The sequence below is a fragment of the Sminthopsis crassicaudata genome, chromosome 2, assembly GCF_048593235.1.
Source record: "Sminthopsis crassicaudata isolate SCR6 chromosome 2, ASM4859323v1, whole genome shotgun sequence".
NCBI classification, from domain to species: Eukaryota; Metazoa; Chordata; class Mammalia; order Dasyuromorphia; family Dasyuridae; genus Sminthopsis; species Sminthopsis crassicaudata.
This window is the reverse complement of record NC_133618.1, coordinates 327789244-327816186: the sequence shown is the minus strand read 5'-3', so window position 1 is coordinate 327816186 and position 26943 is coordinate 327789244. Positions and strand designations below refer to the sequence as shown.

At 32.5% G+C, this 26943-nt stretch overlaps 1 protein-coding gene and 1 pseudogene across 4 annotated transcripts in view; both read right to left on the bottom strand.

Moving 5' to 3' along the window:
• Positions 1-26943, bottom strand: part of SYT16 (synaptotagmin 16) — a 331817-nt gene that overhangs the window by 49285 nt on the left and 255589 nt on the right. For all 4 annotated transcript variants that reach the window (XM_074290314.1, XM_074290313.1, XM_074290311.1 and 1 more), the window contains one exon: positions 4271-4483. In XM_074290314.1, the coding sequence (XP_074146415.1) occupies positions 4271-4483 (213 nt within the window). The remainder of the gene's footprint in view (positions 1-4270; positions 4484-26943) is intronic.
• LOC141556062 (RNA-binding protein 8A pseudogene) lies at positions 10094-10706 on the bottom strand (annotated as a pseudogene).

Sequence of the window (26943 nt, the reverse complement as noted above, 5' to 3'; positions counted from 1 at the left end):
AAACTACCCAGGCATATGTTCTGTCAATAAAAAGCTATCATAAAAAAGAAACTCCCTGAAATTAAGAATTACGTCTTTTTTTTTTTCATCTTTGTATCTCCAACTTAAGATGGTGTCTTGACACATTGGGCCCTTAAATAAATTGTATCATAGGCTCTAATTTATATTATCTATCAGACTCCTCTCAGAGATTAGAGGACCAGGGTGAAAAATCAATCAAAAAGAATGCTGGCCTTGAAAGAATTATGATTCATTTTAAGAGGCTTCATTTCATTCTGGAATGGACAGCTGAGTTTAATGTTCCATACTGCCAAGATGGACTTAGGAAGAGTAGTCAGAAAATAAAGCAGAAAAATGAAGAAGTCTTTAAAAAATCAAAATGCTTGACAATAATATTACTCTAAATGATTAACTGCACAGATTTATGTAGCACGTTGGCTGGAACTAGATGACCCTGAGTTTCCTTCTATGACATTTTTTCATTCTGATCTTCATATTTTAATTTTTAACTGTTGAAGATTATACATAAGACAATGGTCTTTAAAATGTTACAGACAACATTTAGTTCATGATCAATAGATAAATTAAATTAGTAGTTCTGAAAAAGAAAAAAAAAAGCACTGCTTCCCTATTCTATTTCTCTTTCTCTGTGTGTCATATATATGTGTACATTTTTATGCAATTGTGCACAGAAAATCTTCAGTTATTTATGTAGATAAATTGCACATATCTGTGGATGTGTATATTTATGTATGTATGTGGTATCCCAAAGTTTTAAGAACTGAGACTTTTAGGGGACTGTGTGTATGCATGTATGCGTATGTATGTGCATCGTAAAAATATATCATTTTCTTCTCTTAATTTTTTCAATATAAAACTAAGTACAAACTGAGGAAAAAACAAAATAGAAAAGGAAAGAGAAACAAAACACTGTCATGTGCACAGTGAAACATCAGGAATGTTTCAAAATATATAACAATAAATTTCCATTTCAAAAAAACATATATAATAATAGTAGAGATTATGTATTTATGACTGTCCCATTTTCCCATTTTTTCTTTGCTTCTTTATAGGTTATTAATATATGTGTATGTATGTATGTATGTATGTTTGCATATATATTCATACCTATACATATACATATATATGTATATACAGTTATATACACCTACATTCATACACAAACACAGACTCACATATATATATACCAAATTTGCACATAGGTAAACTAAGTGCATCTAAAAAATACTGATATAACTGACATTTAATGTAGATTTCTCTCTTGAATTAATCATTAAATTTAACTTTGTCTGAGATTAATGATTGCTAATCCTATTTTTTTCTAGTGAATTCTATTTCTGATCCTTGCTCATATCATTTTCTTAAAATCAAAGAATGTCAGTATTTAAAGTGAAATTAGAGGTCATACAGTCCAATTCAGCCTGCTATATGACATGCAGAAGAATACACAATTGTATTGTTTTGGTAACTAATTTCCAATCAGTCATGAGTAGCCCTTGCATTTTCAGCTTGGGTGAAATGGGGAGACCCAGTTAAAAAAAAAAAAAAAAACATTAAGAGAGTTTTAATTCAATAAGAAAAAAAGGAGACTTTTAAGAAAATTTGTAACTTTTTTGCCTAAGACATGTTAATAAACAAAAAACTCATTTTAATACCAATATTATACTGATTCTATTTTACTATGAATCCTGGACCACCACAGTTCCTAATGAATCAAAATTGCAGATCACCCAAGGGGCAAAGGAAAAACATGGAGTTAACATGAATAGACCGAAACATATTATCAGCAATGTCTTACACACAAGGAATACATAGAATAAAACAAGTTACATAAGAGGTGCATTTCAGGAAAATAAGTAGTAGGAGAGGGAGAAATAATAGATAGTGAACTAGTATGTTGTTCTGTTAATTGTTAATACACTTAAAAGAAGGTATATTTGCTACCTATGTTCTCCCTATTGAGGGGAGAATATGAATGAGGTTCCAGGGTAAAAATGTAAATCATTTGCACCATTAGAGGCAGGGTTCACATTTATTAGGTCTCAGATCCTTTGAAGAGTGTTTTGGTGGTTATAGATTTCAAAGTCCTTTACAGCCACGTGGCAGCTTCTAGAATAGGACTCCTGAAAGGAACTTAGTGAGGACTCTCCAGCCTTCTCCTTGTTGTTACTCTCTCAAAATTCACAAATATATAGTAAGTTAGTATTGTCTCATTAATCCTTTCTCTTTTATATTGCAAATGAATGTTTAAAGGGATATATTTTCTTCTAAGGACTGCCTTAACTGTATTGCTGAAATGTTTTTATGTTATTTTCTCATTATTATGTTTTTAGATACTTATCAATTGCAACTATTATTTATTCTTTGACCTATTCATGATTTAGGATTTAATCATGGATCTCTGCCTTTTGTTTGTGCTCCCTGTACTGGTTATGATTTTTATTATATTATAGTACACAAGGGATGCATTTTTTACATTTGTTTGCAATATCTCTGTGCCCTACAATACAGACAAGTTTTGCAAAAATGTTCTATGTGGTGCTGAGAAATTTATACATTCTGTATCAGTCCTATTTAGAAGAAGACATAAGTATTTTTTTAATTTTATAATTGTAACTTTTTTGACAGTACATATGCATGGCTAATTTTTTACAACATTAGCCCTTGCACTCAATTCTGTTCCAATTTTTCCCTTCCTTCCCTCCACCACTTCTCTTAGATGGCAGGTAGTCCCATACATGTAAAATATGTTATAGTGTATCCTAGATATGATATATGTGTGCAATACCAAATTTCTTGTTGCACAAGAAGAATTGGATTCAGAAGGTTAAAATAACCTGAGAAGAAAAACAAAAATTCAATTTACACTCATTTCTCAGTGTTCCTTCTTTGGGTGTAGCTGATTCTGTCCATCATTGATCAATTGGAACTGAATTATATCTTCTCTTTGTTGAAGATATCCACTAACATCAGAATACACCCTCATACAGTATCGTTGTTGAAGTATATAATGATCCCCTAGTTCTGCTTATTTTACTCAGCATCAGTTCATGTAAGTCTCTACAAGCCTTCATTTCTTACAGAGCAATAATATTCCATAGCATTCTTATACCACAATTTACCCAACCATTCTCCAATTGTTGGGCATCCATTCATTTTCCAGTTTCTAGCCACTACAAAAAGGGCTACCAAAAACATTTTGACACATACAGGTCCCTTTCCTTTTTTTAGTATTTCTTTGGGATATAAGCCCAGTAGCAGCACTGCTGGATCAAAGGGTATGAACAGTTTGATAACTTTTGGGGCATAATTCCAAATTGCTCTCCAGAATGGTTGGATTCATTCACAACTCCACCAATAATGCATCAATGTCCCAGTTTTCTCATATCCCCTCCAACATTCATCATCATTTTTTCTGTCATCTTAGCCAATCTGACAGGTGTGTAGTGGTATCTCAGAGTTGTCTTAATTTGCATTTCTCTGATCAATAGTGATTTGTAACACTCTTTCATATGAGTGGAAATAGTTTCAATTTCATCATCTGAAAATAAGACATAAGTATTTTAGCTTTAGTTTATTCAACAGTTGGTTCAGTTTTATGTTTTCCCTTCTTTATTGTTTCGTTAGACTTATCCACATTAAAGTTTCCTGCCATTTTTGTGTTACTCTCTATATCTTCTTATAATACAGTTATTTTCCCCTTATATCTAAATTGGACTATTGTCTATAATTCATCATAGTGTAGTCTCTTTGTCCATACCCTTTAATTTTATGTATGTTTGTTTTCATTGTGTCTAATATCATGACTAGAATTCCTACCTTTGCTTTTGGGGATTACCAGATACATAGTTAAAATTTTTTCCAGCTCCTACATTGTAATGCTGTATTTATTTTTGAGGTTTTAATATTGTTTCTTGTAAGCAATAGTATGCAGGAGTCTGTTTTTATATCCAATATGTCATTCTTTTTAATTTTATTGGACTGTTAAATTCATTTACTTTTAAAGTTATTAGGTCTATATTTTTCTAAATTTATTTATAATATTAGTTTTTTCTCCAAATTTGGATTTTCTCTTTTATTCTACAACAGTATATCTCTTCTTTTTTCTCTCTCTTCCTCTGTAACTCTGTTTCTTTAGTTATTTTAATGCAACCTATTTTAAAGCAATTTTATGACTATTACTTTCTCAGAAATTAATGTTAGGCCATCCTTTGCTATAAACAAATATAAAAAGTTAATGCAAAAATACCTTCACATTCAGATACTTCTGTACTATTCTCTTCATGACCAGACAGTAAGTGATTGAATTTTGGCTTTCTCTCTGAACTTGCTTGTATTCCTTTTTCAGGTACTCCTGAGCGGAAGCTTTGTGAGCGGGATACAGAGATCTCAAACTGCTTGATCATCTCTTCATCACTGTCAGAAGATGTGGATAGCTCTTCATCTTCTCCATAACTGTTAACTGGAAGAAAAGAACAAAGGAAGAAAAATGTGAGAACTAATAGCTAAGTATTACAGACAATCCTTATATATGTATGGATGGATCATTAATTTGATTTGGGAAATTAGTAGAAGTTTTGAATATACAGATGCTATATTTGAATGGAATTAGTTTCAACTTTGGAAGCTTTATCTCACACTATTCCTTTTCATGAACTCCAGAAAAATCAAGGTTGGGATCAGTGGGGTATAGATTTAGAACTACAAGAGTACTTGGAGGTCATCTCTTCATTTTACAGATTAGGACACTGTTGCCCAGAGAGGTAAAGTTATTTTCCCAAGGCTATATGGCAGTAATAAGCAAAGCTATTATTTAAAACAAGATCTTCTGTCACAAATCCAGTGCTCTTTCCTTACCATTCAGTCCTTTCTCATATCCCTGAAATTTGTTTACTCCTTTCTTTACATGCTGAATTCCCTACTTCCCCATTTTTGCCTGTTAAAATCCTACCATTCTTTGCAATCCAATTTAACTACAACTTTCTCTATGAAGGCTTCTTAAATGTTCACATTTGAAAGTTCTCTCTGCCACTCCCACAGTACACTGCATACACCTCTATTACATAAATGAGTTGTGTATTTAGTGTATATTATATATATGTATATATATATGCATGTATATATAATTACACCTCCTAGACAATGCATTTTTTCAACAACACAGAAATATTTTACACTTTTTCATATGTATCAATGTATCAAGTACCTGTGATCTAATTTATAAAGAAATCCTTCCACTGGAGCAGATTTTATCTTGTCTTTCATTTAATAGGTAAGTCTTAGAAAGAGGCAAGAAGAAACTTGTTACTTAGGCTACAAATTTAAGAAGATTTGAACTATAGTCTTCCTAATTTTAAACCCAGTAGATATAATGCCTTTCTTGAACATAATAGATGTTTAATAAATACTTACTGAATTCACTATTTTTTTTATTTCCTCATTGCCAAGCCCACTGTTTTAACTTTAGTAAAAAATAAAAGTCAGTGGTTGTTCAATGAACTTGGCTGAATTTCTTTTTTTTTTTTTCATGTATTTGCAAAAACATGAATTTAAGTTTAAAAAACTTTGAATTCTTGAATTATATCATATATATATATATATGGATTAGTAGATAGTTTGAAAAAGAAAGACCCAAGTTCAAATTCTTCTCAAATACTTAGTACTTATGCAATCCTAGAAAAGTCACTCAAATTCAGTTTACTTCATTTTCCTCACCTTAAAAATGAGAATAATGATAGCAGCCACTTCATAGGAGAACAATTTATTAAATAATAATAAAACTTTAAAAACTAATCATTTTGAAAGATTTAAGAACTCTGATCAATAAAATGACCAAATATGATTCCAGAGTACTGATAATATATAACTACCTCTCAATAGAGAGGCAATAAGCTTAGCTTGGAGAATGAAACATATCTTTTTATAAATAGTTAATTCAAAAGTATTTTTTCTTGGTTATGAACATTTGGTACAATGATTTGTTTTTCTTTTTTCTCCTGGAGAAGGGTAAGATAAAAAGAAAATTAAATTATTCATTTAAAAAACAAATTTAATTTTGTAAAAGAAAAATAAACTTTGTCTACTTGCAAAATATATGAAAGACAGAGATAGAGGGTACTTCTGAAGTTATCAAGTCATATCTTATTTAAAGATGAAGAGATTGAGTTCCAAAGAGATTAAATGGCATCCCTGGAGTTACATTGGTATATTACAGCAGTAATAAAAATTTTAAAAGACAAATAAATTATTACACTTACAAAAAAAGTAAATAAAAGACAGAGCTGGAAAAGACCTCTGGAATCATCAAGTCATATATTTATTTTATAGATGGAAACAATGAAGTTTCATGGAGACTAAATGTCATCCCCATGATTACATAGTGTATGAGATAACAATAGCAAACTCTTATATCCAGCACAGGAATTTAGACTGTATTTTATTTTTAGTAGCAGCAGCAGTAGTAGTAGTAGTAGTAGTAGTAGTAGTAGTAGTAGTAGTAGTAGTAGTAGTAGTAGTAGTAGCAGCAGCTATCATTGTCATAGTCATAGTCATAGTAGTAGTAAAAGCTAATATTTATATAGTATTTATTAAGTGCCAGGCACTGTGCAAAACACTCTGTAATTATTATTTCATTGATCTTCACAATAACTTTAAGAATTAGATGCTATTAATAATCTAATTAAAGCATTGAGGGAAAAGAGGAAAATAATGCCCCATAACTGGTAAGTGTCTGAAGCTAGATTTGAATTCCTGCCTCTAGGCTGGGGGTTCTATCCACTGTACTCACCTAGCTGTCCCAAGTATAATATAAAATAATCATAACCTTTTTATACAGTCACCCTCAGTCTGGCTATTCTACCCCTTCCTCAACCTGAAGCATTTAAATGATTATAAAAGCCCATGTGCACCACTGATTTTTCTCTAACTACTCATCTTTCTAAAGGAAGACAACACCTCTCCCCTTTGCACACCATAAATCTGCTTTCCTGGAATAATTTCACTAGTTTCTTTATTCTTGGAGGACTGAAGAAGTCAGGGTCTTCTTACTTTAATCAAATAATCACATTCTCTCTTACAATAAATACATATGCCACTTCTTACACTTGAATGAAATAAATGATGGAATGTGGTTAATAAAAAAAAAGAGTGACTATTGTATATACATACAATATTGGCAATTTTACCAAACACTTTGGAAAATGCATAAAAAGATTAACTACTAATTAGAAGCTTTTGAGCTTTCAAAAAGCCTCACATTGAAAGAATCCAACCATTCTGGAGAACAATTTGGAACTATGCTCAAAAAGTTATCATACCCTTTGACCCAGCATTGCTGCTATTGGGCTCATATCCCAAAGAATTACTGAGGAGGAGAAAGGGACCTATATGTGCCAAAATGTTTGTGGCAGCTCTTTTTGTAGTGGCTAGAAACTGGAAGATGAATGGTTGCCCATCAATTGCAGAATGGTTGGGTAAATTATGGTATATGAATGTTATGGAATATTATTGTTCTGTAAGAAATGACCAACAGGATGAATACAGAGAGGCTTGGAGAGACTTACATCAACTGATGCTGAGTGAAATGAGCAGAACCAGAAGATCATTATACACTTCAACAACAATACTGTATGAAGATATATTCTGATGGAAGTGGATATCTTCAACATAAAGAAGATCCAACTCACTTCCAGTTGATCAATGATGGACAGAAACAACTACACCCAGAGAAGGAGCACTGAGAAGTGAATGTAAATTGTTAGCACTACTGTCTATCTACCCAGGTTACTTACACCTTCGGAATCTAATACTTAATGTGCAACAAGAAAATGGGATTTACACATATATATTGTATCTAGGTTATATTGCAACACATATAAAATGTATGGGATTGCCTGTCATCTAGGGGAGGGAGTGGAGGGAGGGAGGGGATAATTTGGAAAAATGAATACAAGGGATAATGTTATAAAAAAAATTATTACTCATGCATATATACTGTCAAAAAATTTTATAAATAAAAAAAAAGCCTCACATCAAAGGTCACCCATTTTTCCTTCAGAAGTCTTCAGTTTAACATAAGGACTACTCCATTTCCTAAAAATATCTGGAATTATGTCTTTAAGAAAGAGTATTGTGTAATCTACAGTAACATATAAACAATTGCTGTCCCTTCCCTTTATCTTTTCAGATTTACTTGTTAATCCAAATAAATCTCTAAGTAATGGAATTTCAGATCACCATAAAGAAAAACACTATGTGGTACATAGCAGAGTAGCTGGGCCCAAATCAGGTTAAAATGTATTTAGAAAATGTTTTATTAAATAAATATAAGAGATGTTATGTATTGTCAATTTATGGCTTTCCATGTCAACATACAGCCCACAGGGATCTCTACTTGAATTTTATACCACTCCTATACAGAATTGAAAGTTATCATTAGAATCCCAAAGACCTAGTTAAATCTCTGGCTCTGACACATATGAGCATCTGATCTTAGACAAGTCATTTAAACTCTTGGAGTCAAAGATAGCTTTCTACAACTATAGGGTAGACTAGTCAACTATGTGTCAAAGGAATGAGCCTTCATATGACAGAATAAGTCAAAGCTCTTACTGAAATTCCAGTACATTCTTTCTGCAGAATACATCTTATCTTCCAATAAGTAATCCTGTTGCCAAATTTAAAATAAAAATGATGATGACAATGATAATGATGATGATATGAATGGAACTAGCATACCTGGACCTTAATATCAGACTGTCTTCTTTTTCTAGATCCTCACAAAGCATACTTCTAATAATTCTAGATTTTTTCTAAGAATCAAAGTCAAGTTCACCAACCTATTCTCTTAATTTATCTTCTCCCTCTTTTTTCTCAAAATCATGACAATATTTGTCTGTTTCCAACCTTGAAGATTTTCTTTAAAATTTTTCAAATGTCAAAATTAGCCTTATTATTATACCTGTTATTAAATAATGCTGAGAAAAACTATGTTACATTTCACTAATTACAACACTAAACTATTCACAATGCTTAGTCTTTAAAGTTTTTAAGTTACATAAGATATTTTCCAGTTCAGGTATCATGAACACTTAATGTCCTTAACTTAAAGATATTAAGAGAATATTACTCATCAAACTTGGAAAGTGTGAATAGCAACAAGATTCAAATGGGGCTTCCTGGTAAATGAGTCACAAGAATAACCTTAGGCATTGTTAAGTGCTTCCCTAACCAAATACATATATTTTCTTTAGTAATAGCAATATATGAAGTCCCCATAGTCAGAACCATAACTAGAAATTTAATGCCCAGGACAAACAACACAAAATGTATTGAAAAAAAGCAGAATGAAACATACTCTCGTATCACCTTTATAATTTATGAAGTAGTCAGTAACACACTGGACATGGAATCAGGACTTCAAATTTTGGCTCATGTGACCCTGGGCAATTGCTTCTGTTTTCCCATTTGCAAAATGGGAATAATAATTGCACTTATATTCCCTGGTTGCAAAGAAGTTAAAAAGAGAGAATATTTGTAAATCATCTTTCACTCTAAAAAGTACTATACAAATGTTAATTCTGATGTGAAGATAATATAAGGGTCAATTGAAATAAATTCAATTAAACAATCAGGAAAGCACCAGAGTCTACTCTCCACTTGGAAAAGAATCCAGCACTAACTTTATTGGAATGAGACAGAGACACTAAAAAACTATAAGGTTTTTTCTCTCTACTGCTAGAGAGACCATCTTGAGAGGAACTACAACAGGAATAGACTGGAAACCACTCACCGGAACTCAATCCCTGAGGCAGGGGAAGGACCTAGTAATGCCTAATTCTGTAAATTATTCTTATTATTAAGTGATAAACTAAGGATTACCAATGTAGCAATTTTAAAGTCCTCTTAAAAAAAAAGAAAAGAAAGGAAAAACTAAACTTTTTTTTTTTCACAATGGAAAAGCAATACTTAAGGAGGTGAGAGAATAAATCATATTCCCATCCCAGCCTCTTTTCTAGGAGGCTGAATATAGGTAAACTGATGTTCTGAAGAGAATGATATGTGAGCAGTGCACTCAGTGAGATCTCTGGTCTGGACTCCTGCTCCATCTTTGGTCACCTCTTCTTTTGTCTTTAGATGGTGCTCAAACAAAATACTAGTCCATACTTATTGATTGCCCCATTATATCCTGACCTTTGAATTCCTCTATGGCAACCTGAATCTCCTCATATGTTTTATATTCAACTAGTGTATACCCTTTGAGCTACCCTGTGCATTGATCCAGGTTGAGGTGAATATTCTTGATTTCCCCATATTACACAAACTTGTCATATATGTCTTCTGTCTTCTTTGGTGATCTCCTCATAGATGCCATTCACAAAGAGAATGCAATCTTCAACAGAGTGCTGGGGCTCAGGCTCATCTCCATCCTGCTCCACACTGTTAGAGCACTCCTACATTCAGGCTGGGACCCCTCCTCTGAGCCAAAGCCACTATCCCTTGCATTAGTTGGCCTTCTCTTTCAAATTGTAAACACTCTCATTCCCATCTCTATCCGTGACAAAATCTTCTCCTCTAGCCTCATGAAGGTCCAGCACATCTACCATTTTCTGCAGTTCTTGGGCTCTTCCAAAAAGTCTAATAAAAGCATCATCTCAAACTTGTGTACTCTCTAAGTGAATATGCCCTAGAAGCTGCAATTGCTCCAGCTCCAGCGCTGTCCATGGTGCCGAAGTTTGAGTCAAATCTCCACTGTAGAAAAATGCTTACTTAATTATAGAATTATTTAATATTAGGCTAGAAAGAACCTCAAATCTGATACCCTTACTTTATAAATAAACAGGGAAGAAAAGTCTAAGGTAAATTAAGTGACGTAAGTCATCCTGAAAATTAGTGGCAGACTTAGAGTTCTTAGCTTTCTTTTTTTGGTAATGGACCCTTTGGCAACTTATTGAAACTTATAGACTACTGCTCACAATAACATTTTTTAATCAAAAATATAAGATTACATTGGAAACAAATTTTATTGAAATGCACTTGCTAAAATAAATCCTCAATTTAGAACTTATGGATTAAGACTTAAGTCTCTTGGTTTCCAATCTATTACACCTTTCTCTATTTGGAGCCAGTAGAACCAAGCATGAATCTTAGATTGGTTTTTTGTTATCTATATGATTTCCGGTAAATTAATTACCCTCTTTGGCCTTCAGGAAGAGAGAGAATCTGAAACTTAAAAGTTTTTTGTTGTTATTATTTTAGTAATAGATTTTTGTTTTCAAAGTACATGCAAAGAGAGTTTTCAACATTCACCCTTGCAAAACCTTTTGTTATAAATTTTTCTCCCTCTTTTCCTCCAACCCCTCCCCTAGAAAGCAAGTAATCAAATATATGTTAAACATGTGCAATGCTTCTAGACACATTTCCACAATTATCATATTGCATATGAAAAATCAGATCAAAAGGGGAAGAAATAAGAAATAAAACAAAAAGCAAGCAAGCAAAACAGTTGAAAATACTATGTTGTGATCTACATTCAGCCTCCATTGTCTTCTTTCTGAATGTGGGTGGCTCGCTCCATTACAAGTCCATTGGAATTGGCCTGACTCATCTCACCTCCATCAGAACTAATGATTGAATATTCTTCTTGTTGCTGTAAACAACATTGTCTTGGTTCTACTCAAATCATTTAGCATCAATTTATACAAGTCTCTCCAGGCCTTTCTAAAATCATTCTGTTGATCATTTCTTATAGAACAATAATATTACATAATATTCTTATACTATAACTTACTCAGCTATTCTCCAACTGATGGGCATCCATTCAGTTTCCAATTCCTTGACACTATAAAAGGGCTGCTACAAAAAATTTTACACAGGTGGATCCTTTTCCCTTTTTATGATCTCTTTGGAATACAGACCCAAAACAGGCACTACTGGATGAGAGCATTTATATACAGTTTGATAGCTCTTTGGTTGGGTAAATTCACAACTCCACCAACAATGTATTAGTGCCTCAGTTTTCCCACATCCTTCCAACATTTATCATTATCTTTGTAACTCAAATTTTTAAAAACAAATGCAAAAAAAAAGGTTTACATGTAACTGGTGAAAATAAAAAATATTATTTTTTTATTTTAAAAAATAAAATAAAAACATGGTTAGACTTGCATGAAATAATGAAGAGCAAAACAAGAAACAAGAAAAAATATATACAGTAACATCATTGTTTTAAGAACAACTTTGATTGACTAAGTCATTTTGACTAATATATATATATATATCTATATATATACATATATATACACACATATTTGCTTTGTATGATAGGAATCTTTAGAGTGAGAGTGAGAGAAGATAAAAAGGAAAAACAAAAAGATATGTGATATCTTCATTATACATTTTTGAAATGTTATATATTTAAAATAGCAAATTATACACAATAAACTTGCTGTTACATATACAGTCATCATTTTTTTCTATTCTAAAATGTTATGGAAATGCTTATTTTATTTCTTAAGTTCAAAATAAGAGAATTTTTTTAAAAGCCAGGCAAATTGGGAGCATTGCTATAAAAAAAGGAGACTTGAACAGATACTACCCCATAATTCACTATTTGGCAATGTGTTTTTGAATTTGGTTTTGTAGACTTCTGGGAAAAGAAAGTTAGAAAACAAAAATCTATCTTTTATGATATGCCAGTACTACAATTCACAGGAGCAAGTTTTGTCTGATATTTACATGCCAAGATCCTTTTCCTTTCCATTAGCTCTCTGAAATAATGGGACAGCAGGATAATGGCCCTTGAAAATCATAAGATGGTACCAGCCCCTACCTACTTGCTCAGTTAAAGGAAGAGTGAATAGAAAGAGAAGTCTAACCCCCCTCCAATTATAGTCCATACTTTCAGTGTTCATTTATATTGTTAATTTTCCAATCAGTTTTCCTTCCACTCTTTATGTTATCATGTGTAATTATAACAAAGAATATTGGATAATTAACAAGTCCTTTTCTACTATGATTAATACTTGTCCAAGTAAATATTTGGAGAATGGCTTGGGATGCTTTTCAGCAGGGGCTCTTAACCTTTGTTTTTGTGTCATTGACCTTTTTTCAGTCTCATAAAAATCATAGAAACTATACCAGTATAATGTTTTTGAATGTACAAAATAAAATACATAAGATTATAAAGGAAATCAATATATAGAAAGCCATATTAAAATATTTTAAACAGTTACTGAATCCCAGGTTAAGAACTTCTTCCAAAAATAAAACACACATTTCCACTTTAGCATAGGCTAAATCCTTTGGCATAGGAAAAAATCCTTTAGCATTGGAAAAATCACTTTGGATTTTTCAGAATGCAAGCAAAACATACTGTGATCATATTCTTTTCTAGGAAAGCGCAAGTTTTCAATAAGCCAGAAATGTTAAACAAAATGTTTCATTTTAAATACATATTGCTAGATCAAATAAAGAAGATCCTTAAGGCACATGTAAGCAAAACCCCTACAAGATCAGTCTTCCATGGAATGTTCATATACCAGAGAACTGGAGCTGTGCTCATATTGATAGGATTCCCATTCAATTGTCACTTATGAGATACCAGTCCTTTAATCTCCTTATATGTATTTTAATAAAAGTTGATCTAATGAGTCATAGGCACAAATCATTTAAGAATATTTTTATATTTATGGAAGAACATGTTAAATTCCTTAATGTTAATTTCAAACATTATATACTGACCCATTTAAATATCTCTGACATCAACCAAAAAAAAAATACCTAGGGGGTTTTTTACCTGCTTACGGGCCTTAATTTATTTTTATATAGGTATATTATCTTCTTTTTTAAAAAAATCTCTCCCTCTATCCTAAGCACAAATGCTTAGACTGTACTTCAATGTGTGTGTGTGTGTGTGTGTGTGTGTGTGTGTGTGTGCGTGCACATTCATGTGCCTGTATATACTGTCGGCTTTTACTATTCAATTGCTCCAGTGTGAGATTAAAAAATACTCTCTATCTGTTGGTATAGTCTTAAGTTCACTAATACCACAAGGAACTTTTGGTAAGTAAATAACCAAAATAAAAGACAGATTGAAAGCTCCCCTAAAAAGCTATCTGGCAGCAAACAACATTAAAAAAAGCAACCAAAGCTACAACAAAGTTACTTTGATATGTGAGGATCAAAATATTAAAATCTCTGCTAAGATTCTTCAAGTGAACTATAAAAGCATGAAAATGATATCTATCTTCAAAGTAAATGAAATGGACAATTTAAAACTATGGTCCTTGGCATGTTGAAAAAGCCTTTTAGTCTTGGCATGTTAAAAAAAATATTTCTTAGTAGCTAGTTGGTCATTCAGTCAAATAAGCATTTAATTATCATTTACTTAATCACTTAATTTATGTACCAGACATGATGCTAAGCATTGTGGGGGAGGGAAGGATCAAAAAACATAGTTCAAGAAGACCATGTTCTAAAGGGGAAGATTGCATGTTTATTAAGTAGAAAATTAGTGGAAAGTAACCTTAGAGAGGAATACACTAGTAGAAGGGGAGAGAAGGAAAAGCCTTTCACAGAAAGTTGGATTTAAGCTGATTCTTTAAAGAATCCAAAAATAGAAGCAATCTTCACTGTTGGTAACTACTTTCAAATTAAAGTAATTTTTAAAAAGCATAGAGAGAATTTTAGTTATAATCCCACCAATAGGACATCCAACTGTCAAATATCATTTAAAAGTATAAAGGCATGTCTGGTTTTTTATGGTAATACTCTACCATTGAGGTTGTATTCTTGCCAGTCATGAAACATTGCAACATTTGTAGAGTTAAAAGTGAATGTTCCTGGGGCAACTAGGTGACACAGTGGATAGAGCACCAACTCTAAAGTCAGGAGGACCAGAGTTCAAATCTGGCCTCAGACACTTAACATTTTCTAGCTTAATTAATCCAAATTGCCCCAGCAAAAAAAAAAAAAAAAAAAAAAGACTGTTCCTCAGAGAGTAATGGAGAAGCATATAGTAGGTTAAAACGAGCTCATTACATTTTAAACAACTATGAAGAAAGCCTAGATAATCAAGGATCCCAATGCTGGGAATTAGGTGCTATTATTATCCTCATTTTGCATTTGGGGTCATTTCTATGTTTTATCACTGGGCTCAGATGATTCTGGAGGACAGAGTGAGGCTTATGACTTTGCACAGCCCTGCCTTACTTATATCCAATTCACTTGCTAGTCAAAACATCACCCTCCTAATGTCACTGGGTGAACAATCTGTGTGTAGCAGTAGCTGTCCTACTGGGGATAGATCCAATTGGACAATGTTACTATTTCTTTCCTTTTTTTCCTTTATTCCTTCCTTCATTTCTTTCCTCCCTCCTTCCTCCTCACATCCCATCAATTTATGAATAGCCTCTTTAGAAAAGGAGATTTTTTTCCTTGATACATCAACAAAGAGCCTAGCCCACACTGATAACCTTATTAATTTCTCTCGCACGGTGTGCTACAGCATTTTGTATATAGATGAGAGGAGAGGGGAGGGGAGGGGAGGGGAGGGGAGGGGAGGGGAGGGGAGGAGAGGAGAGGAGAGGAGAGGGGAGGGGAGGGGAGGAGAGGGGAGGGGAGGAGAGGAGAGGGGAGGAGAGGAGAGGAGAGGAGAGGAGAGGAGAGGAGAGGAGAGGAGAGGAGAGGAGAGGAGAGGAGAGGAGAGGAGAGGAGAGGAGAGGAGAGGAGAGGAGAGGAGAGGAGAGGAGAGGAGAGGAGAGGAGAGGAGAGGAGAGGAGAGGAGAGGGGAGGGGAGGGGAGGGGAGGGGAGGGGAGGGGAGGGGAGGGGAGGGGAGGGGAGAGAAGAGGAGAGGAGAGGAGGGGAGAGGAGAGGAGAGGAGAGGAGAGGAGAGGAGAGGAGAGGAGAGGAGAGGAGAGGAGAGGAGAGGAGAGGAGAAGAGAGGAGAGGAGAGGAGAGGAGAGGAGAGGAGAGGGGAGGGGAGGGGAGGGGAGGGGAGGGGAGGGGAGGGGAGAGAGAGAGAGAAAGAGAGAGAATCAGACAGACACAGAAAGCTAGACAGACAAAGAGCACATGAAGAAGGAGAGAGATAGAAATAGGAAGAGAAAGAAGGGAGGAGGAAGAGCTTTTAACAAAATTATCAATGTGACTTAAATTTTAGTTCCCACTCCACCCACACAGGAGCAATTAGGTGAAATCAGGTATTGCTCATATCTTATAAATGGGAAGTAGAGACACAAAAGGGTGGGTGCTCAAGCAGTGCAGCTGGTAAGAGGTACAAGCAAAAACAGGATAGAGGTTGTCTTAATTTCAATGAAGAATGGCAGTGAATCCCCTAAACAACAGTTTTGTTTTGTTTTGTTTTGTTTTTTCTGAAAATTAGCAGTACCTGGTCCATAGAGTCTTGGTAGAGGAAGGAACAGGGAATTAAAAAGAAAGTAAAAGTCTATGCTGGGTTCCAGAAAGAAAATGTAACCATGAGACTAAAGCTACAAATCAATTGTTCTTAAAACATAGAATTTCAGGGCTAGAAGAGACAATTAAGAAAAATTATCTAGTCAAAGAAAAACAGAATCTCAGAGCAGAAAAAGATCATAAAGGTTATTTTACCATTAAATTCCTGTATAGAAAATCCCCTCCACAATACAACAGAGTTCATCTAGCTTTTAGAAAGTGAGAATTATTTCCATAGTCCAAGGTTAAAGCACCAATGATGAATGATTAGAATGGTTAGAGCACGAGTCCTGCAGAAAGATTTGAGTTCAAATCTAATCTTAGGTAGTTACTAACTCTGGCAATCTAGGCAAGTAACTTAACCTCTGTTTGTCCCAGGGACCTTACCTATAAAATGGAGAGAAATAATAGTAACTACCTTTCAGAGTTATGAGGATTAAATGAGATAATATTTCTGAAGTGCTTGGCCCAAGATGAATGCTTGTTTCCTTCCTTCCTCCTTTCGATCTGCATCCACAGTGCCACATAATAGGTGTTTAATAATACTTGATTGAATACACACTCTCATTCTTCTTTTGGACTGATCTAAGTATTAGGAAGTTTTTGTTTTTGTTTTTCTTATATTAAACTAGGATTTGCAGAGTTTCAGAGTGGAGATGTTAGAAGAAATTTGTAAAAGAAAATGGAATAAAATTAAGCAAAAAATAGATGTTAAAATTATTAGACAAAATTATTAAACACCTGACTATAGGATTTGTCCAACTAAAAGATTTTTCCTTAAGGAAAAATGGGGTAAGCACTATAATTTCAGAAATAAAAATGAGCTAGAAACCAAGCCAGGGAAAAAAACACTTTACAATAAACTTTAAAAATATGAATTTTCTTTCATCACCTTGTGGAATTCTGAGAAAATCAAATCACTTTCATCTATGATCCAATTTCCCAAATTATAGTAAAGAAATTCTCCTCAATATTCAAACCACGGTAGTACAAAAGAGAAAACAGTAGTATCTCTCTAAACAACGTTCTCCAATTGTGAAACTGTCTCTGTGAAAAAGCTTGCATTGAGCAAAAGGGGAAAGCTGATGCCATATATTGCTGATTATCCATTATATGTGAATTACCCAGACTTCATACTACCATTCCCTTTCCTTTCTGCTGCCCATATTCTGGTCATTTCAATTCTTGTTAACATTATCACCAAAATTAGGATTATCTATCAAATCATTTTATAGATGAAGACATTGAGGGTTTCATATTTGAGAAGATGAAATTGATAGATTCGGTGACTCAGTGACAATCATTCAAACTTGGCAAAACGTGTACTGAAACTGGTCTAATTTTTTTAAATTATACTACACTTTTCTCACCTGTCAGGCAGGAAATGTAGATTTTATTAAGTTTTTTAGATAAAAGTAGCTGAGAAAGTGCAATTTGTTTGTAAGGTTAGCAGTCCCTGTGGCCTAAGAAGGAAGATGGGGTGATAAAAGCAGCAGGAATAGCTAGCAAAACACCAGTTAACCACTTTTGGTTATGAAAGTTATTTGGAAAATAGTAAGCTAATTTTAATTTTAATTCATTTACAATGAATAGAAAGGCAGTGAGACCTAGTAGTGAAGATAATCTGTAGTCAAATTTACATCTGAATATAATTAGATATCTGGGTACAAAATGTTTACTTTATACTTTCATACTTTCCTTTTTATTTAATTGTTTTGTTTAGTCATTTTTCAGTCATGTTTGACTCTTTATGATCCATTAAGATTTTTCTTGGCAAAGATTCTGGAGTGGTTTGCCATTCCCTTCCCTATCTTGTTTTACAAATAAGAAAACTGAGGTACACAAGGTTAAGTGAATTAATTGCCCAGTGTTATACAGCTAATAAATTATATAAGGGTAGATTTGAACTCAGGTTTTCCTGACCAGTCCCAGAACTCTATCCAATGCACCACCTTCTGTCCCTTTCTTTCCCATGCTAGTCCCAAAATTGATTTTAGCATTTGTTGTAAATTAATGCAGCCATAGGATGATATACTGAGCTTTGTGTGCTTGAAGCTGGATTAATTTTCTTGCTTTATCTAGTTTTGAATCCTTACTATTTCTCTACTATGTTTTCTATCACTACTATGAGTTACAAAATAACATTTTATCTCATTTCCTAATGTAATTTAAAATAAATTGTATTAAAAACTTCTGATTAAAAATAACATTTTAAATCAGGATATTAGAAAAAAGGGGGGAAGCTCAAATATCATAAGTTTGCTCACTTCCCAATGTAATTTAAAATAAATTCTATTCAAAATTGATGATTTAAAAAATAAAAATTCAAATCAGAATACTGAAAGATATGTTTTAAGAAAGTGGGGGAAAGCTCAAATGCCATCAGTTTGTTTGCTCCTTTGAGCATACAGACATTTACATACAAATTAAGGGCAAACACTAGAATTTGTCCTGAAGAAGAAAGCTGAAAGAACAGGATAATTAAATTTCTGCACATGCAAAGAAGACACAAAACTAGAATGGCTGCTCTTTCTTTAACATTTCCCTATCAATACAATGAAGCCTCACATACAGAAAGTGAGTCAACACTTTAATTTACAAATGCTCTGATTAGGAAGGCAAAAAAGAAATTCTCCATTGCCATGGAAACTTCAATGAAGGGCCTGTGATGAGTAGCTGAGCTTGAGACCATTATAAACAGATCTTGTGATTTGCAGGTGGTGTGCACTGTCTGAATTTCTAGCAGTTTCAATTTGTATACTCGTGTTCTCATTCTGTGTTACAAATCAGCCTTAATACACTTTCCAAAATCACAATTTTTTCCCTACAAAACAGCTCAGGAAACCCACTGAGGCCATTTTTGTTATCTAGTGCCTAATGTCTCCTCAACTATCCAAGATACACATCATTGGAACTTAAAAAGTTTTGTTTTTGTTGGTTTTTTTTTTTTTATGTGATACAGTGAAAAGAAGAGTGAATCTGAAATCAGAGTATGAGTTCTAATAATAGCTCTTCTACTTACTAAACATGTGATCTTGCCCAAATTTTTTCAATTTCAATATGGAATTAATTTCCTTCTCTGTAATATGAGGGCATTGATTTGGGTAATCACAAAGGTCCCTTCAAAGTCCCTTTAAAGATAAGCAAGGTGGCACCATAGTTCAGAATTCTGGTCCTAGAATCAGGAATACTCCTCTCCCTATATTCAAAACTCAGATACTTACTAGTTATGAGACATTGGGCAAGACACTTAACCCAAATTGCCTCAGTTTCTTCATCTGTAAAATAAGCTGGAGAAGAAAATCCCAAATATAGTTACAAAAAGTCAAACACAACTAAAATAACTAAACAACAAAGTTCTCTTCAAGCTCCAAATCTATGATTCTATAAAAACCAATTAAATTAAACCAAAAGCAAATAAATGAGCCTTTGCCACAAAAATAACTGGATATTTGAATGAGAATGACTCGATCAAATATGTATAAATTATCCCCTTCTTATATGTTTCTTAGCTCTGGGCCTAATTGGCACAATGTTAACTTACATTCACTCACATTCTTGTCCATCTGGATTTTGTGTCCTTTTTTTGCAATTCATTTAGTATTTTATTTTTCCCCAGTTACATTTAAAAAACAATTTTCAACATTCATTTTTAAAACTTTGAGTTACAGATTTTTCCCTTTCTTCTTCCCCATCCTCCCCTTACCAGGAATGAGAGCAACTCAATATAGGTTATTAATGCACAGTCATGCAGAATACCAAAATATCATAGTAGTCATGTTGTGAAAGAAAGCACAAAAAAAAAAACCTCAAGAAAAATAAAGAAAAATTTTAAAAGTATGTTTCAATCTGCATTCAGACACAATAAGCTCTTTAAGTAGGGATAGTATTTTTCACCACAAGTCCTTCAGTTATCTTTGATCATTGTACTGCTGAGAACAGTTATGTCAGTCACAGCTGATCATCTTACAATATTATTGTTAACTTTGTATACATTACATTTCACTTTGCATTAGCTCATAAAAGTCTTTTTTTCTGAAAGTTTGGGTTTTTTGGAGCATCCTGCTCACCATTTCTTATAGTACAATAGTATTCCATTATAATTACATAATGCCATTTATTCAGTAATTTTCCAATTTATGAGCATTGCCTCAATTTCCAGTTCTTTGCTCTGAGAAAAGCTGCTATGCATATTTTTGTAAATATAATTTCTTTTTCTTTTTGTTTTTTGATATCTTTGGTGATACATACCACTAGTGGTATTACTAAGTCAAATGATATGCATGGTCCTTTGGGCATAGTTTGGTTTTTGTGTCATCAATCATATTATAAACTCCTTTAAGATACTAATTTGGGAATATGCATACTTCACTGTGCCTAGTACAATGTCATACAATAAGCACTTAGGAAATATGTTTACTGAAAGAATGTGAATATATGGATAAACACAATAGCAAGGAGGTCCACTTAAACTGGGGCATCAAGTTTTAAATGGCTTTCTAAATTCATAAGGTAAATGCCTATCCATTTTACCATGTTTAATATTCAGTTCACAATAATATAAGAAAGCTAAATATTTATTATTGACTCACAGTCCCAAAAAATGTTACTAGAAAAATATTTGTTAATTTTTTAAGATCTCAAATTATATCTCAATTTTGGTTGCCCTCTTTTGTTTTCAACTGTCTTGATTTTTTGTTTGTTTTTTGTTTTCATCAGTAGTTTGTATCTTTCAAAGCAGGAAGCAGATCAGCACTCTCTGAATCTCTGATAATCCTTACAACTACCACTTTTACTTTGGACAAGTCACTGAACCTCTCCCCTTCTGAATTCTTATAGCAGATGTTTTCTTGCAATTTTACCATTAATCCAAGTATAGTATAATTAATCTTAGTATTAATCCTAGTACAATTAATTAATCCTAGTACAGTACAATAAACAGAAAAAGGACCTGGAAGCAGAAAGTGCAAAGTGGTTCAAATTCTGGCTTTACTGTTTACTAGGTATATGATTTTGGGCAAGTCACTTAGCTATTTCTAGCTTCAATTTTCTCAACTGTAAAATAGATATAATCATTTCTGTCAAAATGCATGAAATCACTTTCTAAACTGCACAAAGTTTTTATTAATAACATTCTATTTCTCAGTCTTTATTTGTTATCTTTATTATAACAACTTTTCTGGGATTTTCATAGATAGATAGATGGATAGTAATGTTCTTGAAGGCAAGAATTTGATCTTATATTTCTTTATATGTCCTATAGACGTTTTCCATATAGAACTAAGACTTCATTGGGAAATGAAGCAAAGAATAAAATTGTTCAATATTTTAATAGAACTTCTAAATTAATGATTTCTTTCAATAAAAACAAAGTCCCCATCAAAGTATTAAAGAAAGAGACTAATATGATTAATTCACTCTACCAGAGAGTGCATTCATCTCAGAGATTATTTAATAGAATAGGTCAAATAAAGGCAAATTTGAGTTGGCATATGTTGACACAAAGTATGATCAATCCATCACAATCTCAGTTATCATCTGTGCATGACACACATAAGTTTTGTTCTTTCACTCAGATACATTTGAACATAAAATGTGTAAACTTGAAGTTAAAAAATATTTTGAGGAAGTTAAAAGCTTGATAAAATGTTACACTTCTCAATAATATTCATTTTGGTAAATTAGATTAACTGAAACCTATGAAAACACATTTTAAATGTGAAAATTTATATAAACATTTGAAATTTTCAATAATTAAATGTAGTTATTAAATTTTGCTGCTTCTAATTTTTAAAATGTGAAGTACTATCTCTCCATGAAATAAATACAAAACTGATTTGGGGAGAAAAATCTTCTGAAGCAGCTGAAATTAATATAAGAAAAAGACAAAAAAAGGGGTAGCTTATATAACAGAAATATAGAAACAGAGTAAAAAGCCCATATAAAACGTCTTACCCACTTTATTTATAATGGAAATTCAACAGTATTATTACTGATGAAAAGAAAAGACCACATGCTTTCTTGATGTAATCATTTTAACTGTAGATTATGTTTAATCCAAAAAAATAAAAAGAAAAGAAAAAAGAAAGAAATTGAAATATAACTTGTGAAATGACAAAGGAATTTTACCAGAAATAAAAACCTTTTTACTAAGTAAAAACAAACTTCTCACTCCCAAAAAATTATCACATCAAAATGATTTTTTGTGTCTTATAAGATAAATGAAAGAATTGCTAAGTATAAACTTTTTTATTCAGTAGAAAACATGTTAACTACAGTTATTCATATGATTAAGTGGTCCTTAGTGAATTATATGCAAGATAGCCTTGAATAGTTTGAAGAATTGGCCATATTTCTGAAGGCTTTCCATATGATCAATTCATTAAAAAGCAAAGGTCTTCTTCTTTTACACTACAATGAATGGAGTCACAAATGCAGTTGAAAATTTACATTTGATCATGCATGTATTATATGTTGTTGAAAAAGATGTAATCGAATATTTGATATCTTGTAGAGATCAACACATCAAGAGATATTTTTCATAAAATTGATGCATTTTTAATAACATATTCTGGAAGAATTCTTTGGATCTAGTGATCACAAAGCTTTATCAACATTAATACAAAACACAAGTCAAAAAAGACATCTCTTAAATTTATGTATATATTAAATGCTTCATAATTACTCCAAAGTTGAGAAATATGGACAACTACATAGTTTTTCAAGTTTTTTATAAAAGTAATTAACTTTAAAAAAAATCATTAAAAGAGAAACAATGAAAAATTATGTGACAAAACTGGTGCAGCATACAGGACACTTCTACATCCTTTAAAAATGTGCTGGTATCCTTATGATTTGGGGGTGATGTTTTAATAAAAAGGAGAAATAACTTTTCTTAGTGATAATAAATTTGAAGACAATTTATTATATAAAAGAAGTTTTCTACTTAAACTGGTGAATTTTTAAAATATTTTTGAAAAACAGTATCTTAAATAAATCAAATTTGTTTTACTCAAGAAAATAAAGTAACTATATTTTTAAAAAGTAAAAATCAAGGATAATACATTAGCAAAATAATATTTTATATGTATCCCAGTATAAAAAATTCCTATCCTGCAAATGAAATAAAAGAAAGTAAAGATCCACTTGTTAATCCTAGACCAGTCTATAGAAGCAATTATCTTATTATTTTGTATGCCTGTCAATTTAAGTAGTTGAAGAACCTTTTTACCATAGAAAATGTGATATATTTGATTTTGTTCCATCTGAGCACAGGTTTGCCTTGTAATACTTTGTCTGAAGTTTGGATTAAGTTTTTGAACATGAAAATCTTATTATGATTTATCAATAGTTACATAAAAAGTTCACTGGTTTATCAAACAAATGCAATTTTTTTACTATTTAAAAAATCTAGTTATGTGAAATGTGTTTTTGTCTCTATTATCAGAAAAACCAAGTGTCAATTTATATTACTGATTAAAACAGAATTGTGAACAACAATATTATCAATGCAATATTTCCAGAAACTCTGTACTTAAAAATCACATTAAAATTTTATTATTTTATTAGTTATATGAAAACTATGGTTTTCATCAATTAATAGATATATTGTGTATATTATGCTATCTTAACATGTTTGATAACATGTTCCTTTCTGTATTATTAAAATTTTGACTATTAATTTTATTTTACCCAGTTTAAACATAAGAAAATTATTTGCATAGATTATTTTAAGAAAAATGAGGGTGCACAGTACTGTCTGAGATAGAATGACTGTATGTATATCTATGTGTGAGCCAGGTTCACTGACTCAAGAAGAATAGAAACCATTAAACTTCATAAATCAACAAACATAAGTGCTATGCACATGAGTATTCCATCATCTTTTACTGATACTTCATTCAATGTCATTTCACATCGGTTTTTTCATTTGAAAAATGAGATTTGGATCAGACAATTTCTAAGAGTTTTTCTTGCTTTATTATCTGCTCTGTGTAAGTCTCCATCTATTTTCAGACCTTTACCTTCTCTGTATTTAACTTGTAGATACTTATTTATATCTCCTCTCCTCTGTTAGAATGTATATTCCTTGAGATCAGCAATTCTTTCCTGCCTAGAACAGGGTGAGGGACATAACAAGCACTTGCTAACTGCTTGTCGACTATCTTCTAAGATTCTCAAATTGTGACAGGTCATATGTCATATATGGAAAGGTTTTCTCTCCTCTGAAGAAGAATAATTCTTCGGTTTACAATGAATTATGCTTCCACAGGTAAAGAGCAATACCACGTAAACTAGTAATCATGACAAAAGTCACCACAATCAAGAAATCAATAAACATTTATTATGAACTTACTCTGTACCTAATGTCATGCTTGGAATTGAGAATACATGAAAAAATCATTTCTTACACTGGGTATATCCCTTACTTGTCTTAGCTACTCCTGACCCCTTTACAAGGGGTAATTTTAACATAAAAGAAGTAGGATATAGCCTGCCACTTCCCATTACTGAAAATCTTCAGAAGGCCAACAAAGCACATAAGAAAGTTGTACTCATTTCAAAAGCCAAAATGGATAGATTTGGGAAGTAACCTAAATATTATAAATACATATATCCTGCACAGAACTTAGGAAAATTAATTTCTATCATTCTATCTTTTGTTTTTCTTTTCTAACCTATGAATTGATGTTTATACCACAAACAAAATTTGTGTTTTGCAAATACTAGCATTCCTTATCCCTACTTCACCTTTCTCTTTTTTTCTACTGTTTCTTCAATTCTATTTTGTCTGCATATGTGTATTTTTTCCCTCTTGAATGAAATGTATTATAATTTAGCATAGTTAAGGATCATTGTAACATATTTAAAGAATAAATTGAATGTTCTGACTAAAAAAATATAATACTAAAATAATGAAGATAATGCAAAGAACACATAGAAAATACTATACAAATTCTAAGGGAGGATGACAAACAATTGAGCTTTATCATTGGAAATCCTGACCTTTTTGTACTTGCATATGTTCGTACAAGAAACACATCTCAACAGGCTTCATTGCTATTTGCCTAACAATGATACATGGTGTGAGGAGGTGGGCAATATGCAGTTTACCTACAACTTAGAGACACAGGTGTAAGCCTAGAAGGGATGAAGCCCAGACTGCCTGAAGAGCTATATTCATAAACAGCTGTCAAGGCATTCAGACTAAAAGGAAAATAAGAAAAGGCTTACACATATCTTATAATCATCAAAAGTCAGAAAGCACATAGTTTAGTTTATTCACACTTAGTATGATCTTCAATATCTAGTACAGGTCAACTAAAAGTTGCATTAAGGGACACAGAACCAAGATGGCAGAAAGCCAGAAAGTTGCTTGAGATCTCTTCAGTTTTCCTTGAAAACAATGTTAAAATCAAGCCTCTAAAAGAATTCTGAAGTGAAAGAATCAACAAAAAGACAGAGTGAAAGTATTTTTAACTCAAGAAAACTTAGAAGAACTTCAAGAAAATCAGTCTCACATGAGTAAAGGGGGAACACATTCCAGTGCAAGTTGTGTCCAGGCAAGCCAATGGGAGGCTCTTATTCAGTACACAGATTAGAAAGCAAGGCTCTACAGTCAGGGCTCAGTAAACCAGTGGTACAACAAGCCAGCCTTAAGGTCTCAAGCTCTAATGAAGTAGGCAAACCACCAGCCCTAGAACTCAAGGCACAACAGTCATGATTAGACCAAGCCACCCAAACAGAAAGAACAAGCCACCAGCCACAGGGACTCCAGAATAGAAAGCCATTGATCAGACCTCTGGAGCCCAGTGCAAGAAGCTTGGAACAGTGCCCTATACTCCAGGAGTAGAGGTCAATTTTCTAAAATGAGCAAAAAACAAAAGAACCCTGAGCATAGAAAGCTATTATGGTGACAGGGAAAGCCAAAACACAACCTCAGAAGAAGACAATAACAACAAAATGCCAACATGTAAAGCCTAAAAGGGGAATGTGAATTGGTTTCAAGCTTTTAAAGTCCTCTTGAAAGAACTTAAAAAGAATTTTTAAAATCAAGTAAAAGAGTTAGAGGAAAAATGGGGAAAAGAAATAAAACTCATATAAGAGAATTATGAAAAAAAAAAGAGTCAACAGCTTGGAAAAGAACAAAAATTGAATGAAGAAAACATCTCCTTAAAAAACAGACAGTCAAATGTTAAAAAAAAAAATCCACTGAAGGAAAACAATTTGCCAAATGTAAAAAGAACAAGTTAAAAAATCTTCAATTAAACACCAAATTAGAAATTCTAAAAGCAAAAGTAGATATTAATAAAATTGAAAGAAAAAAAACTACTGAACTAATAAATAAAACTACAAGCTGATTTTATGGGGGTGGGAGGAGACAAAAAACTTGGTTAATTTGATTTTTAAAAAAAGAAAGAAGAAAGTGAAATTATAAAAGGATGAATTATTCACTAAAGAAGAAAAAA